Source organism: Emydura macquarii, unplaced genomic scaffold (genome assembly GCF_026122565.2).
Source record: "Emydura macquarii macquarii isolate MOO-44397 ecotype Brisbane River unplaced genomic scaffold, CSIRO-AGI_Emac_v2 contig_1254, whole genome shotgun sequence".
Lineage (NCBI taxonomy): Eukaryota > Metazoa > Chordata > Testudines > Chelidae > Emydura > Emydura macquarii.
This window is the reverse complement of record NW_027131391.1, coordinates 8837183-8850745: the sequence shown is the minus strand read 5'-3', so window position 1 is coordinate 8850745 and position 13563 is coordinate 8837183. Positions and strand designations below refer to the sequence as shown.

The 13563-nt window shown below is 54.8% G+C and overlaps 1 protein-coding gene across 1 annotated transcript; it reads left to right on the top strand.

Annotated features, from left to right (window-relative positions):
- The first annotated feature begins 680 nt into the window (after positions 1-680).
- LOC137154503 (synergin gamma-like) lies at positions 681-10887 on the top strand. Its single transcript, XM_067550197.1, has 6 exons — positions 681-1395; positions 3758-3813; positions 6895-6991; positions 8393-8553; positions 9903-10007; positions 10461-10887. Exons 2-6 carry the CDS (start codon positions 3763-3765, stop codon positions 10590-10592), a joined length of 546 nt encoding a protein of 181 aa, XP_067406298.1. The 5' UTR covers positions 681-1395; positions 3758-3762; the 3' UTR covers positions 10593-10887.
- The last annotated feature ends 2676 nt before the right edge of the window (positions 10888-13563 follow it).

Below are 13563 nucleotides of genomic sequence, written 5' to 3'. Positions count from 1 at the left end.
GATCCCGCCAAACATTCCCGGCACGAGTAGAAACCAGTACATGCCTGCAAGAACTCCTGGGGTCCACTCCCAGGTTTTTAAGGTAAGCACAAACGTTTGCAGAGTTGGGAACTCCGTCTAATACCCAGCACGCACGATCAGTAGCTCTGAAACGGCTTTACAAAAGATGTCAGTAACATTAGCCCCATGTACTGATGGGAAACTGAGGCACAGAGAGGGGGGAAGTGACTTGCCCAAGGTTACCCAGCAGGCCAGTGACAGAGCTGCAGCTAGAACCCAGCTCTCCTGAGGTCCCGTCTGGTGTGCTAGCCACTAGGCAACATTGCCTACCTGGCAGCCTTTTCTAGATGTAACTCTCCTGTTGGCAAAGGAAACCTGGACAACATGAACTAAACGTAGCCAGTGTCAGAAGAACAGAGACTCCTTCCTGAGTCTGCAGACAGCCCGAAACAGCCGCCCGAGGCACGTGAACTGCTCTGTTGAACACAAAGAGACGTTGACTCTGAGACCTAAAGATTACTTTAAATATCAGCACTTGGTTATTTCCCTGCTGATCGCTTTCTGAGATGCATCCAGCTAACTGGCTTATGCCACAGGCAGAAACTGCCTCCCCAGGCAGGGAGATTCGCCTCCCCGTAAACAACACCAGCGCTGCGGTACTGATTGCATTGGGCAGTTTTCATGCCTCTTTCAGTGTAAACACTGGGCTTTCCAATCAGCTGAAGCTGCTGCAGAGCGTCCAGCCTGCCGGCTCTGTGTTGTCTCAGGGAACAGGCCCAGGAAAGGTACCAAAACTACCACCCAGAGCATTGCAGCCCCCTCTCTGCTCAATTTCTCTGACAGTTGCTGCATTCATGTTGGAGTCCCAGCTTCATACACATACTGGCTTTAGGACCCTGCCAGAGTCTCACCCTGCAGCAAACCTGCCTAGAGCATTGCACCTGGGACAGCCCTTGCAGGGGAATTCAATAAATCCAAACAAAGGCAGCTGTGGGGGTAAAGCCGAGATCATAGTGCTGGGGGGACCAGCTGCACTGGCCCAGGGCTTGGGTTAGATAGCCCGACAGGTGGATGAGCCAACCTTGATTTAGATCTTTCTGAGTCTAGGAATAGTCACTTGGTGCAGCTATAGATAAAGCGCGTTTGCCCCCTAAACCTAAGAGGCATCTCTCTGCCCTGTGCAAAATCTGACTCCTAAAGGTTTCCCATTGTCTGGCTAGAAAGCAGCACAACTCCAGTCACGTGACTCCAGAGTGACGAACAGCAAACTTCCTGCTGTGTGATAGTACAGCGTTCACAAGCTGCCAGCGAGCGCAGGTGAACCTCGCCATGCCCTGAACTTTCCTCTCTGCTCTACCCTGGTTGGCAAGTTGCTGCTGCTTGTCTGGATTGCAGGTATTTTGATGGGATCTTTAGCATTTCATGGAAGGGTGGGGGGTGAATCTGAGCCACCAGTGTGAGCTGGAGGGAGACGGGTGTTTGTGTGATCGTCTGATGAGACACGGGTTAGTTTGCATGTGTTGTGATGTGCTCACAGACACACACACACACACACACTAAGTATCAAAAGCACAGCTGCCATGAGCAACAAGGGGCTTGGTGAGTGCCCAGTGCGGCTGACACTCACACCCAGGGAGCATTAATATGCAGCACTAAGACCTAGCATTCAAAAATCTCTGGATTTTTAAGGCAATGTGCAGCTCTATTTTTGGGCCTTCTGCTGCCAGAGCCTTCAGGGGTCAGAGTCTCAAGTGTGGCTCCACGACTGTGAGGGCTGGAAACTTGCTGCTTTTTAAAACTGCGATTCTGACCCGTTCATGTGACTCCAGGAGCTGGGGCTGGAAGCAAAGCACCACATGTTTGGGAGATTCATCACACACTCCTGAGAGCTGGCAACTCCTGGGCAGCAGGGTGTTCATGTCTGGTGTTAAGGCAATGTGAATTTCCAGGCAATGCAGAGGCACGTTTCACCTGCTGTTTGTTTAGGCGGGGCCAGAGCCGTGAAAACACAGCCCTCATCAAACCCGCAAGGCTGCCCGTGCAGTGCAGGAACCTCCTTCCAAGTGGGGCACCTAATCCCCTTGGGATGCTGGCTCTAGCACGGCTGGTCTAGGTGGCTGCACTGACCCATTGCCCTCAGTTGGGGTCTCTGCTTGTGCTGCCTCCACTTTGGTAGCTGGCTACGCTTGTTGAGCTTGGTAGGGTCCAGATCCTCGAAGGTAGGGAAGTGCCCGGCTCCTACTGCTTTCAATGGGAGCGGGGGCCTGGACCGTCAACGGTGGGGCAGAGTCAGCACAGGCCTGACCAGCTGCCTCCTCTCTCCTAGCTGTGGGAGCTGATTTGCACCCCTCCCCCATAGGGGTGCTGGTCCCCTCCTGCCCCCTTGGCCAACTTTCTTCTTTTCTGGCTCCCTAGTGCCCCATTCCCGAATGCAGAGGTGGTGCAGACCTGGCTCTCTGCCTGGAAATAGGAGATATTCCCGGCGAGGCGGCATGTCACGCTAGCACAAAGGGGCCGCAGGGCAGCGAGAACTGGGCTAAGTGGCTGGTGCAGTCTCCGCTCCCTGCTCTGGGCCCTTTTAGGCTGTGATCTCAACCCACTGGCATTCATGTGCCCAGGCAGTGGGTGGGAACTGGCTACCCACAGTTTCCCCTGACTCATGCTTCTTGAAGGCTGGGCTGGGCGAGGGGGCTCTGCAGTTAGCTGTGCCACTCCCTGCCTGGCTGCTCGGTGGCTTGGCCGGATGCGAGGAGCAGTTTGGAGAAGGTCAGGGTGAAGGGAGCCAGGCAGATGTCCAAGGAAGCCCTGGTACGGGCTGGAAAGAGCCACAGACATAAACCACAGACTGAAGAAAATGCCCACGTGGGAGACGGACAAATCAGATCGATCAGGATCCGGCAGAAGGGACAGACCGGAGCCTAGCGGCCTTGGCGGGTAGACAATCGGGTCCTTTTGATCTCGTGGAGCAAGGCAGAACGAGAACTGCTGCCTGGCAGCTGAGCCAGACCCGTTCCACCAGGAAACGGGGCCCGGTTTGCTCCCAGTCAGGGCGACTGTTCCCCTCTTACCTTCCCACGGCCTGTGGCAGAGACGACATCTTTTGATGCCTGACTGGATGTGGGCGCTGCCTTTTGGGGAGACGTGCGTTAGCCAGATGCTAGTTTGTGGGTTCCCTACAGGGTCACGGGGTGCAGCATGCTAGGCGGGGGGTCAGATGGGATGATCTAACGGTCCCTTCTGACCTTAAACGCTACAAATACCCCCCACCCAGCCCTTCGCAGGTGCCGGGCTGGCTCCCCGCAGCACGCTGATCCTCCCACGGCCTTTAAGGCCCCGGCAGCAGCAACAAGGGGCCTAAGAGGCAGTTGCTCCCCGGTTGTGGGGCTGCCTGCCCCTCGTGTTCCTGTGGCCGGCTGCTCCAGGGTCATTGGGGGATGGAAGGAGGCAGGAGAGCCGCCTTGATGCTGCCAGCCACGTCCCCCACTGCAGCCGGAGGTTCCTGCAGGAAGAGGGGGATATAGCAGTTCTCCTGCCTCCAGTCCTCTGCCTCACCCCCCAGGTCCCTGTTGCTTCTCCCCACAAGCCCAGCCAGGTGAGAGCAGGATGCTTCCCACTGCAGGGTCCCCTGGCCTGCTGGGGTGGGGCTTATCTCTGGGAGCTGTGGCCAGGCCTGGGGACGTGGTATCTTTGCAAGCCTGAGCCCCAGTCAGCACAGGGGCTGAGTGCCACGGGGATCGCCTGCTCCCTTTCTCCCCAGGACGGATGGACTCGGAGATCGCCCAGCTGACGAGGTGCGTGCAGCACGTCCACAAGGTAACGTGCCCCCACCGGCCCTTCCCCTCCGTGCCGCTCGGGGGGCTCTAGCCCCTGCTCTCTGCCCCTGACGCAGACGGGTCGACAGGCAGGGGCTAGGGAGTTGTTTGCTGGCTGCTCCTGGGGACACAGGGCCCGATTCTGTCCAGACTGATCCCGCTACATCGGGGCCGAATCTGTTCCAGGCATTATTGCCACAAACTCCTCTCTTCTCAGGCCCGGCCGTGTGATCGGATCATAGGGGGAAGCACGGTCCCTGCCCCAAGGCGCTTGCCAGAGCCTGATCCTGCCTCTGTTGGAGTCCCTGGCAAACGCTGCGGAAGTTCAGCCCTGGCTCTGGCCTCTGTCTATGTCCGAACCTCAGCTCCAGCACCCGGGAGCGTTGCAGCTGGTTCTTCTCTCTATGGGGCCAAACTGAACCCCAGCTTCCCCCAGCCCCGATGCTGGGGAAGCTCAGGAGTCAGACCCAGCCTGCTCGTCCCTGGGTCTCATGGCGCTGCTCTGTATGAGATCTATGTAAAAACGAACCCTCTTTCCAAGGAGCTGTCAGACCAAGGATCTGTCCAGGATCCCTGGGGCTTTTCTGAAGAGTCTGGCTGTTAAGCCCCACGTCCTGGGTAATTCCATTCTGCCTCCTTCGTTCCTCCCCACCTCTCCCTGCACCTTCAGACAGATGCCATCTCCCTGTCCTGACCTGTTCTGCAGCGGTTAAAGGGCGGCTGCCTTTCCCCACCACTGAAAGGCAGCCACCTCTGAGGTGGAAACGCCTGGCGAGGTAATACCCAAAGTGCCTTGGGGGGAAGACACTGGGCTGACCTGGGTCGTCCCATTTGTTGAGCCCTTCAAGGAGATCCCGTGTGACAGCAAGGGTTAACAACCTGTGGGGAAGGGGAAACCTGGGTCCACACTGCCGGGCAGGAAATGGGTGCGAGGTCCGTGCTGTGACGTGACACATGCACCGAGCATGAGCCGCGGGTGGGGGCAGAGAATGGCTGCAGGCCCCCCCACCTCCGAGCCTGTGTGAGGGCCCCCCACAAACCGCTTTTCAAAGATGAGGCACCCAGGAGAGCAGATCGGTGCCCAACTCCCATTAGCTTTCACTGATCGGCTTCAGTGGAAGTCGGGCGCCGAGGGGTTTAGTGGGATTTTCACAAGCTCCCATTTGCTTCATTAGAAGCCCAAATACCTCTGGAAATCTGGCCCGCAGTGTCCATTCCTCAGCCCCCCTCCCGGCAGGGAGCGACTCCCTGCCCCCCACAGACACGGGCGGGGCAAGGGGCTTTGGACAAATTGGGCCCCCAAACAAACCACTGCATTGCAGCTCTTGAATTTCCTCCCTGCCCTCCTCCTCCTCCCTAGGCCTGATGGGTCCCTGACTCTCCTTTCCTCCCACACCAAGTCTGGGGCTGGGATGTGCTGCTGGGTCTGTCGCTTGCACCTGCTCCCAGGGCAGCCTGTGCACAGTGTGTGGGAGCAGGGCTCCCCCTACTGGCGGGCCCCTGTCACTGTAACAGCTTACCCCCCACAGCGCAGGGAGTGAGTGGTGGGAGCTAGGCTGGAGCCTGAGTTTGAGCCCAGGTCTTACGCTGCAGTGTGGACATGCCTTCAGAGAGCATGGTGCCGATGCCCAGGAGATCCGGGAACAGCAGCTGCTCTGTCTGAACTTGTGGGAGGGGGCTGGGAGTGAGCAAGGGATGACGCCGGGTGGGGGAGGCTGTGACAGAGGCACTTCCCCGCTCCAGCTGCATGAGCGGAGGCTGAGGTCCACGCTGGCTATTGCAGATCTAGCCCAGGCTGAACAGTCCCCAAGGAGATGCTGCCCGTCGCTGAGCACAGCCTGCCGGCCCAGCTGCTGGGTGATTCCAGCTCTCCAACCTCAGCCGGACAGTGACCAGAGCCTCAGTGGCTCCTGGATGCCGCTTAACGCCCGCACTCAGGCCCCTCCCCAAGGTGAGCCAGGAACGTCATTGTTAGAACCCGGGACTTGGGGGGAATGGGGGGTGTCACAGAAATGCCCCCACGCCGCTGTGCTACGCTGCGGGCCAGCAAGGAAGGAGTTATGTGTTGCCGCTGTTCCTGATTTGATTCAAGATGCTGGAGATGGGGCAGCACCAGAACCACTTCCCACAGGCTCCGACCAAGACGCTGCTGTTCACGGGTATTGTGCTTTCTCTCCAGAGGTATGTCTACATTGCAGCATAAGCCCCAGGTTCAAATTCAGACCCAAGCCTGGCAAACGGCCCAAGGCCAGAGATGGCAACGCCCTGTCCAAAGTCAGCGCAGGGTTGGCCTCTCCACTGCTCCATGGAGCCCAGAGCAAAGGGGCTCCACCCCTCTGCCCAAGACCCCGTAGAGCTCATCGTCCGGAGAGGCTCCCTGATATCAGCCCCTTTAGCTCCCACTTCTACCCTTTCGGATGGTTCTGACCAATCAATTCCTCTCCCCGTTCCGAGTTCTGCGTAAAGCTAGACGGGGCACGCTAGGGATGTGTGGGGCTGGGGTTCCCTGAGGAGCAAATATCAGACCTTTCCCCTCAGGCACTCTGAGCTGGAGGCTTCTGCTAAGGGTGCGTGTGGAGAGGTGTGGCCCTCCCAGCTCTGAATTGCTCAGGACGCCCGGAGGCCGTGATCTCATGCCTAATGGTCCTTTTGTGGGAGAGCGGGGGCCGGGAGGGGGAGGGGAACCAGGGAGGGTGCAGTCAGAAGGGTGTGTGATGAGTGTGCGTAAGGGACACGGAAGGCAGCACCTTGAGATCTGGGCTTTAGGGCCAGGAAGAGTGCTGAAGAGAACAGCAGCCAGAGGCATAGCTCCCAGCCCACTGCTGGCAGGAGGACTCTGGGGTTTGAGATGTCCCCTATGTCAGGGGGACAGGCAGTTGTTGAGAACTGAGTCCGTCTCGGCCAGTGGGGGCTGCATGCTGTCCCGGGCAGGAGGGAGACGGCAGAGTTTTGTTGGACACAGGCCTTAGCTGGTCTTGCTCCGCTCCTTCACTTTGGAAGGTGCGTTGTGTGTGAAGAAGGCACCCAGCGCCCCGCCAGGCTGGCTTTAGACATCGTGTCTCTCTCTGTGTTCTCCTGGCAGGTGATTGACCAGGCCAACGAGATCCTGAGCTGCATCAGCCAGCCGTCGGTGTGCAGCGAGGTGCTGCTGTCACCTGCAGGAACCGCGTACATCTGGGGTATGGCGGGGCGCCGCTGTTTGAAAATCAGAGGTTCCTCCGTGGGCCTGGTCCGCTGAGGACAGGAGTCCATTACAGCCCCGGCTCGGGGACTCAAGCTGGAGAACCTCACGCTTTAATTCTTGGTGATTGTTAGTGGCAAGTGCTTACCGCAGCAGCAAAGGGAGTGGCCTCCCTTACGGTGCATTCGAGGCAGTGCCAGTCTGCTGTGGGCAATGCACGTCACAGCTGCCATCTAAGCCATGAACACGGCAGTGGGCCCAAACCCCGGCATTTCAGCTCCAGGAACCTAGGCCTTTACCACCTGAGCGAAAGGAAAACAGCTGTTTGCTTCAGCACTAGTAGCCCTTATGTGTTCTGTAGGTTGCCAGGCAGTAGGAGGGCACCTGGTGGCTCATGTGTGGATAAGCCTGACATGCCACCCAGCCAAGGCATGCCTGCCCTTGTGTACAGCCAGTCCATTGCTGGCCGCAGATCCCCGCTCCTGGCTGGTCAGTGGTGGAGGAAATGGGTTTCCCACATATTTAATTACCCAAACTTAAGTCTACGCATCTCTTGTGCCGGCACTGCGGGATCCTGACCAGTGGAACAAGCAGCTCCTGCCACAGGCTGCACTGAACAGAGCCATGTTATGCAGTCACGGGGCTCTTGCTTCTCTTGTTAATCAGAGCTGAGCCAGTGGCTGCTAGGTCCAGAGCCTGCATTAGACACTCACACAGATCGGATCAGCATTTCCACTCGTGCTGTGCTGGCTAAAATAACACTAGTCCTCAATCCGCAGGCTTCAGGGCAATGGCTGATCAGCAGCTGGGGTCAAGCAGAAATCCCGCCTTGCATCCCCTGCCCTCCAGTATAAGTAGAGTCAGGTGCATTAGGGGGGTTCACAGCTTCCTCTGGAAGCTCCTGCCTGGGCTGCTACCTGAGATGACCCCGCGGTCTATCTCGGGTTGTGGGGGAGGGTGCTTGGGTTAGATGGACTGTTGCTCTGGTCTGGTGCCACACACAGGGCTTCTTGGCCCTCGCACTCCCAGCTGGTGGGCTGTGCCCCCACACAAAGTGGGGGGAGGATGATGGGAGCTGCACTGGGCCTGGGTGCAGCCCATGCCTTTTGTGTTGTAACTCTAAGACTGTGAGACCCTCTGTAGAAGGGTTCTTCCCACACACAGATACACAGCTCCCTCTGGGATCTATATTTATATTCACCAGCTTTGCAAATAATACCCTGCAAGCTTCATGCCTGAGGGGGCTTTAAACCCAGCCCGCCCTGTAGCCGTTAACGTTCCATTGTCCCTGGTTCGACGCACGGGGGTGCAGACGGCACAGAGACAGCTAATTTCCCCAGATGGGAGCTGCCTTGGGTGTGTCTATTCCCCCTAACCGGCCACATTCCCTTGCGGGCAGGTTTGGCTGAAGTTTACAGGGTGTCCAAGAGAGTGGAAAGAGGGATGGAGACTCGGAAGGGAGCGAGTGAGCTGCTGCAGCCCAGCCTGCGAGAGGTGGACCTAGCCTGGAACAACCTGCAGGCCTTTCTCTCGCTCTGCCCCACTGTGCTTCAGAGGCTGGTAAGAAATTTCAGCTTATGCAAGAAACTCCCAGCCCTGGGGAGAGGGATGTGCGTGTGTGGGTGGGGGAGGATTTCAGGGGATCTAGCTGCACTCTTTCTCCAGGATCAGCTGCTACATTGCTTCTGAAATCTTCCTTGAGACCCAGTAGTAAACCACTTCCTCACCATATGCCGCTGAGTGTCTCTGAGTGGTTAGAGCAAGGGGTGGGACTCAGGATTCCTGGGTTCTCTTTCTGGCTGTACAACTGATTTGTGTGAGTTTTGGCACACCTTGGCTGCAATGGGGTACGGAGGGGAACAGGCTGATGCAAGGATCCCCATTTGTCATTCCCCTGCCTGGGGATAGGCTGAAGTCTGCTGAGATCATCATTCACTCGCCTGTTTGATAGGCAGTTGATTGTCTGGATGCTGCAGGTGGTACATATGCCGGGCAGCCCTGTGGTGGTTGTGATCATGAATGATTGTCCATGTGCACAGCCTTTCCTCCTGTAGGATGCCAAACCACCCAAAATATGCTCTTCTGGGGTGGAACGTGGCAGCAGCAGATTAATGGCCTACACCAGCAGGAGCTGAGGACAGGAAGACAGTAAGGTCTTCAATGGAAATGACAAGGGAGGCAAAATGTAATTCTCCAGTTGCAATGTGGCTGGGACGCTGGAGCTGATGCATCCACTCTAGTAAAGAAACGTCCCCTGGACTCTCGAGTGGCTGCAGTTGGTGAGTGGCGTGCTCCCATCAAGTGGTGGCTGGGCCACATAAAGACTTGTAGGAACCTGCTGCAGCCTTCGCTTAGGCTGTAGAAGTCTCACGTCCTGTAGGTTCAGGTCCCATTGCTGACAACTCATGCAGGCGCATGGCATTGCATCATCTGATCCAACAGACAACTTCTCCAGCAGCACGGTGATCCCTGCTCCACACAGACAGCTGATTTGGAGGGACAGAACTCTTGGCTGATGCACCATCACCACTTCCTTCTTTAAGAGATCTCCCCTCTAAGACCTGACTTGGCTTGGTTGACCCTGTTTAGTACATGCGTGAGAGCCAGTAGGATCACGGCACAGGGTGCTATGTCAACAGGCAATTGCTATTGATGTAGTTAGTATTGTATAGCTATGGGAATAGTTGCTGCATTTAGTGGGTCCCTGCCAGGTTACCTTACACCCTTACTCTGCAAAGGGCCATGGACTCGTTAATGCTCATCAGAAGTTGGGAGCTTTGTTGTACATCTGTCTCCCTTGAGAGGTGATACGTGATGTGGGCTCCCTGCAGCTGGTGTCTCTAGCCCTTAGGGAGGGAGTACCTTGTATCTTGTTTCTCTTTCTCGACTCTGTCATTATAACTTTCCAGCTTTCGGAGCCCTCCTGGGGAGGTGAAATCCACTCACCTGGGCCAGATTCGGCACCTGACAAAGTTTGTGGCGTTTGCCTAACAGAGGTGAAGGGGAGCCCAGAGGTAAGTAAGGTAACCAGCCCAGTCCGTTTCTACAGACTCAGCTCTGTGTCGCTGGAAAGAGCTTGTGTGTTTCTGCAGGACCTTGAATCACAAAGCACAGAGTGCATGTCCTCTGGCGGGGTAAGTGCAATCAGTGCATTGAGCAGGGACTGTCGGCCTCTGTCTGTGCAGTGCTCGCACAATGGGGGCGCTGCTCCTGATCAGAGCTTCTAACCTACTCAGTGACTAGTCCTCCGAGTTCACAGAGCTGTGCTTTCACTAATATATGCTGCAGCCACCATAGGGCTTGTAACCTCATAATGAAAGACAGTCTCCTGTCTCATGTGAGTCCAGTTTTCGGTGTGCTGTCCCTGTGGCCCTCATTCAGGCAAGGTCTGCTGCCCCCTCATTAATTCTCAGCCCTGCATGGTTACAGAGACAGCTTTTGTAATAATCACTTATTGCACTTGGCAGGCTCTTTTGGGAAACTCAGACCCCATCTTCTACCAGGACAGCCATTATCATGCCAGCTGTGCCAACTTCTGGCTGAACTGTGTGGACTCGTCTCTACCAAGGGAACCTGTGACCCTCTTTTCCCCTTCCTGAAACAACCACCAGCATTTGATTCTCTTGAAGAAGAAAATCTACATCTACTTTCATACTGCAGTGGAGTTATATGGAGGCACCATTCAAGGAACCTCACAAAGTGGTCTCTTAAGGGAGACTGTCTTAAAGATGGCTGGGAATTGTACTCAAAAAGCTGCAGGGAATCTCATAAAAGACTAGGTCAAACTGGCTTAAGATATAAATGTATCGTCTAAGACGTTGGTGATACCTATCCTTTATTTTTATAAAATACCTGAAATATACATAATAAAAGAGATGTTTCAAGTTCCTTGTAGCCATGACATTGATCTGCCTGCTGGTTACCTTCGATGTAACACTTATATTTGATTGTTTGTTTCTGCAGTTTCAATATAAAAACGTATGGCCCATGCACAGATCTCTGAAATGCTGACCGTGCGCCTTGACAACCTAAGCAATTCATCTCCAAGGGAGGGCGCTGTTGTAGCTGACAAAACAAATTCTTCCTCTGTTTCACCTTGGAAGTGTCTTCATCTTAACCTATTGAAGAGATGATTGATGTGACTGATTGGTGCTTAACCAATAATAGCAAAGGCCGGGGTTGTCCACAGAATCTAAGGGAACTAGGTGCTCAATTCCAATTAAATGACAATGGGATTCATGTGCCTGTCTCCCTGTGGTTGGGATTTTCAATAGGCTGTGTGCTCAGTACTGTACAGGTCACAACTATCCAGACAGACCTTGCTCTGTGGAGCTTATTGTCTGAGAAGTGATGTGACAGACAAACGATTGTGCAAAGCATCCACACCAGAGACCCTGTCTGGGGAGCACATGGTTGCCCACCGGCACTTACTGCGCTCGCTGCCAACCCTGCAGGGCCTGAGGTTTGCTGTGCCTGGAATAGCTCCCTGCACCAGCTGTATGGTAGATAGTCTTTTGTATTTATTCAAGTAGCTGGCTTGTTCTGCTGCCCGCTTTGAATGGTTCTGTCATGCATGTGGAGCTGTGTGAGTGCCAGTGCATTGCCGGGGCTGAACCCTGCTGTGCTCTCATGCTTGTAGATACCACGGCAGACTCTGGCTCCAGCAGTCTGGGGTCTCTATCAATCAGCACTACCATTATTGGGTGCTGGGGGAGGAAAGCAGCGTGGTGGTTATTGTCATTCTGTGACTGACGCACTAATTTTGCTACGTTATTGTGCTGTAACTGAACTAATGATCTCCCTCTAGGATCCAGAAATCTGAGTTGTCTGGGCCCAGATGGAGGACATGTCCCTGGGCCCCTCCATACAGCCAGCTGAGTTCCCTGTCCCTCCTCACCTACGGCAGTGGTGTCCCCAGGGGCTGTTCTGTTCTTCAGTGGGGATGAGCAATGGGAGAAGTGAGTGAGTTTACTGGGGCGTACAGGGCCAGCGTAAGCTTTGCTGTGTATCTAATGCCCTGGTCTGGCTGCCTTTCTCAGCTCTCAGGAACATAGGTGATGCTGCTGAGGCAACAACAGACTGCAGTGATCCCCTCCATGCCCCTACTCTGGGGGTGTGGGGAGGCTGTAGATTAACTCGTATGTGGGGAAAGGGAGGGGGACACAAGTAATTTTCTTTTAAATGTCCAAAGAGGATTCCGTTTTTTCTGCTTTTCTAGAAAAGCTGTATTCTGGATTAGTGGGGTGTCCTTTATTGACGCTCATGGGAATGAGTGTTGAGGTGCTTGTGGGGAACAAGAAGAGCTGAGACCAGCCACGTACTGCATTGGCGTCTCTCCGAGCTGTCCTGAATGGGGAAGCAGAAACTCTGAACAGAGCTGAGACCATCCTGGCTGCTCTCGGGCCTGCATGCAGCTAGTTTGGCCCGTGACAACCAGCGGCCTGGGCTGTTGCTCTTGAGTGAGCAAGAGCATAGTGGGATTGTACTAGGAGGACTAATTACAATTTACACTCACACTAAAGCAGCGTAGACGAGACCTTGCACCTTGGAGGGGATTGGGCTGTACCCCTGAGCTGTGCTTCTGCCTTGTACTGTATTAGGACTGTTGTACAGTTCAAGAACAGGGTTAAAATAAGTGTGGAAATCAGCAGACAGGGTGATCTCTCCAGGATACTAAGTAAAGGATTTCTTCCACTAAGCAGGCTGTAGAGGCATAAGCGTGGATACTGTGTCCATCATTTCCTACAGCATCTCCTGTTCCTTCAGGCTGAAGAGATCTTCCCCTTCAAACATGGAAGTCCTATGCAGATGCCAGACTCAATGGTTTGAGGCAAGACAGAGATAGCTGCTGCCACTGTTCAAAGCAAAATGGCCAAAGCCAGGACACCTGACAACTTCATTGTGTTGTGGTAAATCCTTCAGAAATGAAGAATATAGAACCTGGTACTAAAGAAGGTGCTGTGTCCCAGAATCCCATAGGATTAGGTCTCTGGTTTGTAGGAAGGCTAGTGATTTTGTGATACTGAGCAAAACCGCCATGTAGGAACCCCTTGTCTGTTTCTTGGTCCCACTTTCTCTCTGCATAGGCTGGCAGTGCTGCAGAAGCAGCACCTTGAGCCCTAGGAGGTTGTGGGTGTGGGACTCCCCAAGTTTTTGCACAGCAATTCCCTCAGGTGATTAAGGATCTCTGAAAAGAGGAGTGCCTACAGGTCCTCCATCTTCGCACCTTATTGCCCTTTCTGCTGAAGGGAGAAGTCAGGGAATAGTTACATCTCTGGCACCAGGGATGCAGGGGACTTGCTCTGTTCCTAGCATCTCTGCAGCGTCAGAGGATGGGATTTGAGAATGCCTCATGTCAATTCCTAATTAGAAAAAGAAGTGGTGGCAACTTTCCCGTTGTTGTGAGTTTCAGATGGAATCTATCCCTGAGTGTGAACTGAGCCTGAGATGGCAAACATCTGCCTATGCTGAGATCAAAGGACACTTTCCAAACACATGCCAGTAGCTTTCAGACAGCACCTAAAGCTCCTGTCAGAACTCAATACAAATGGGATGTGAAACCCAGTGGTG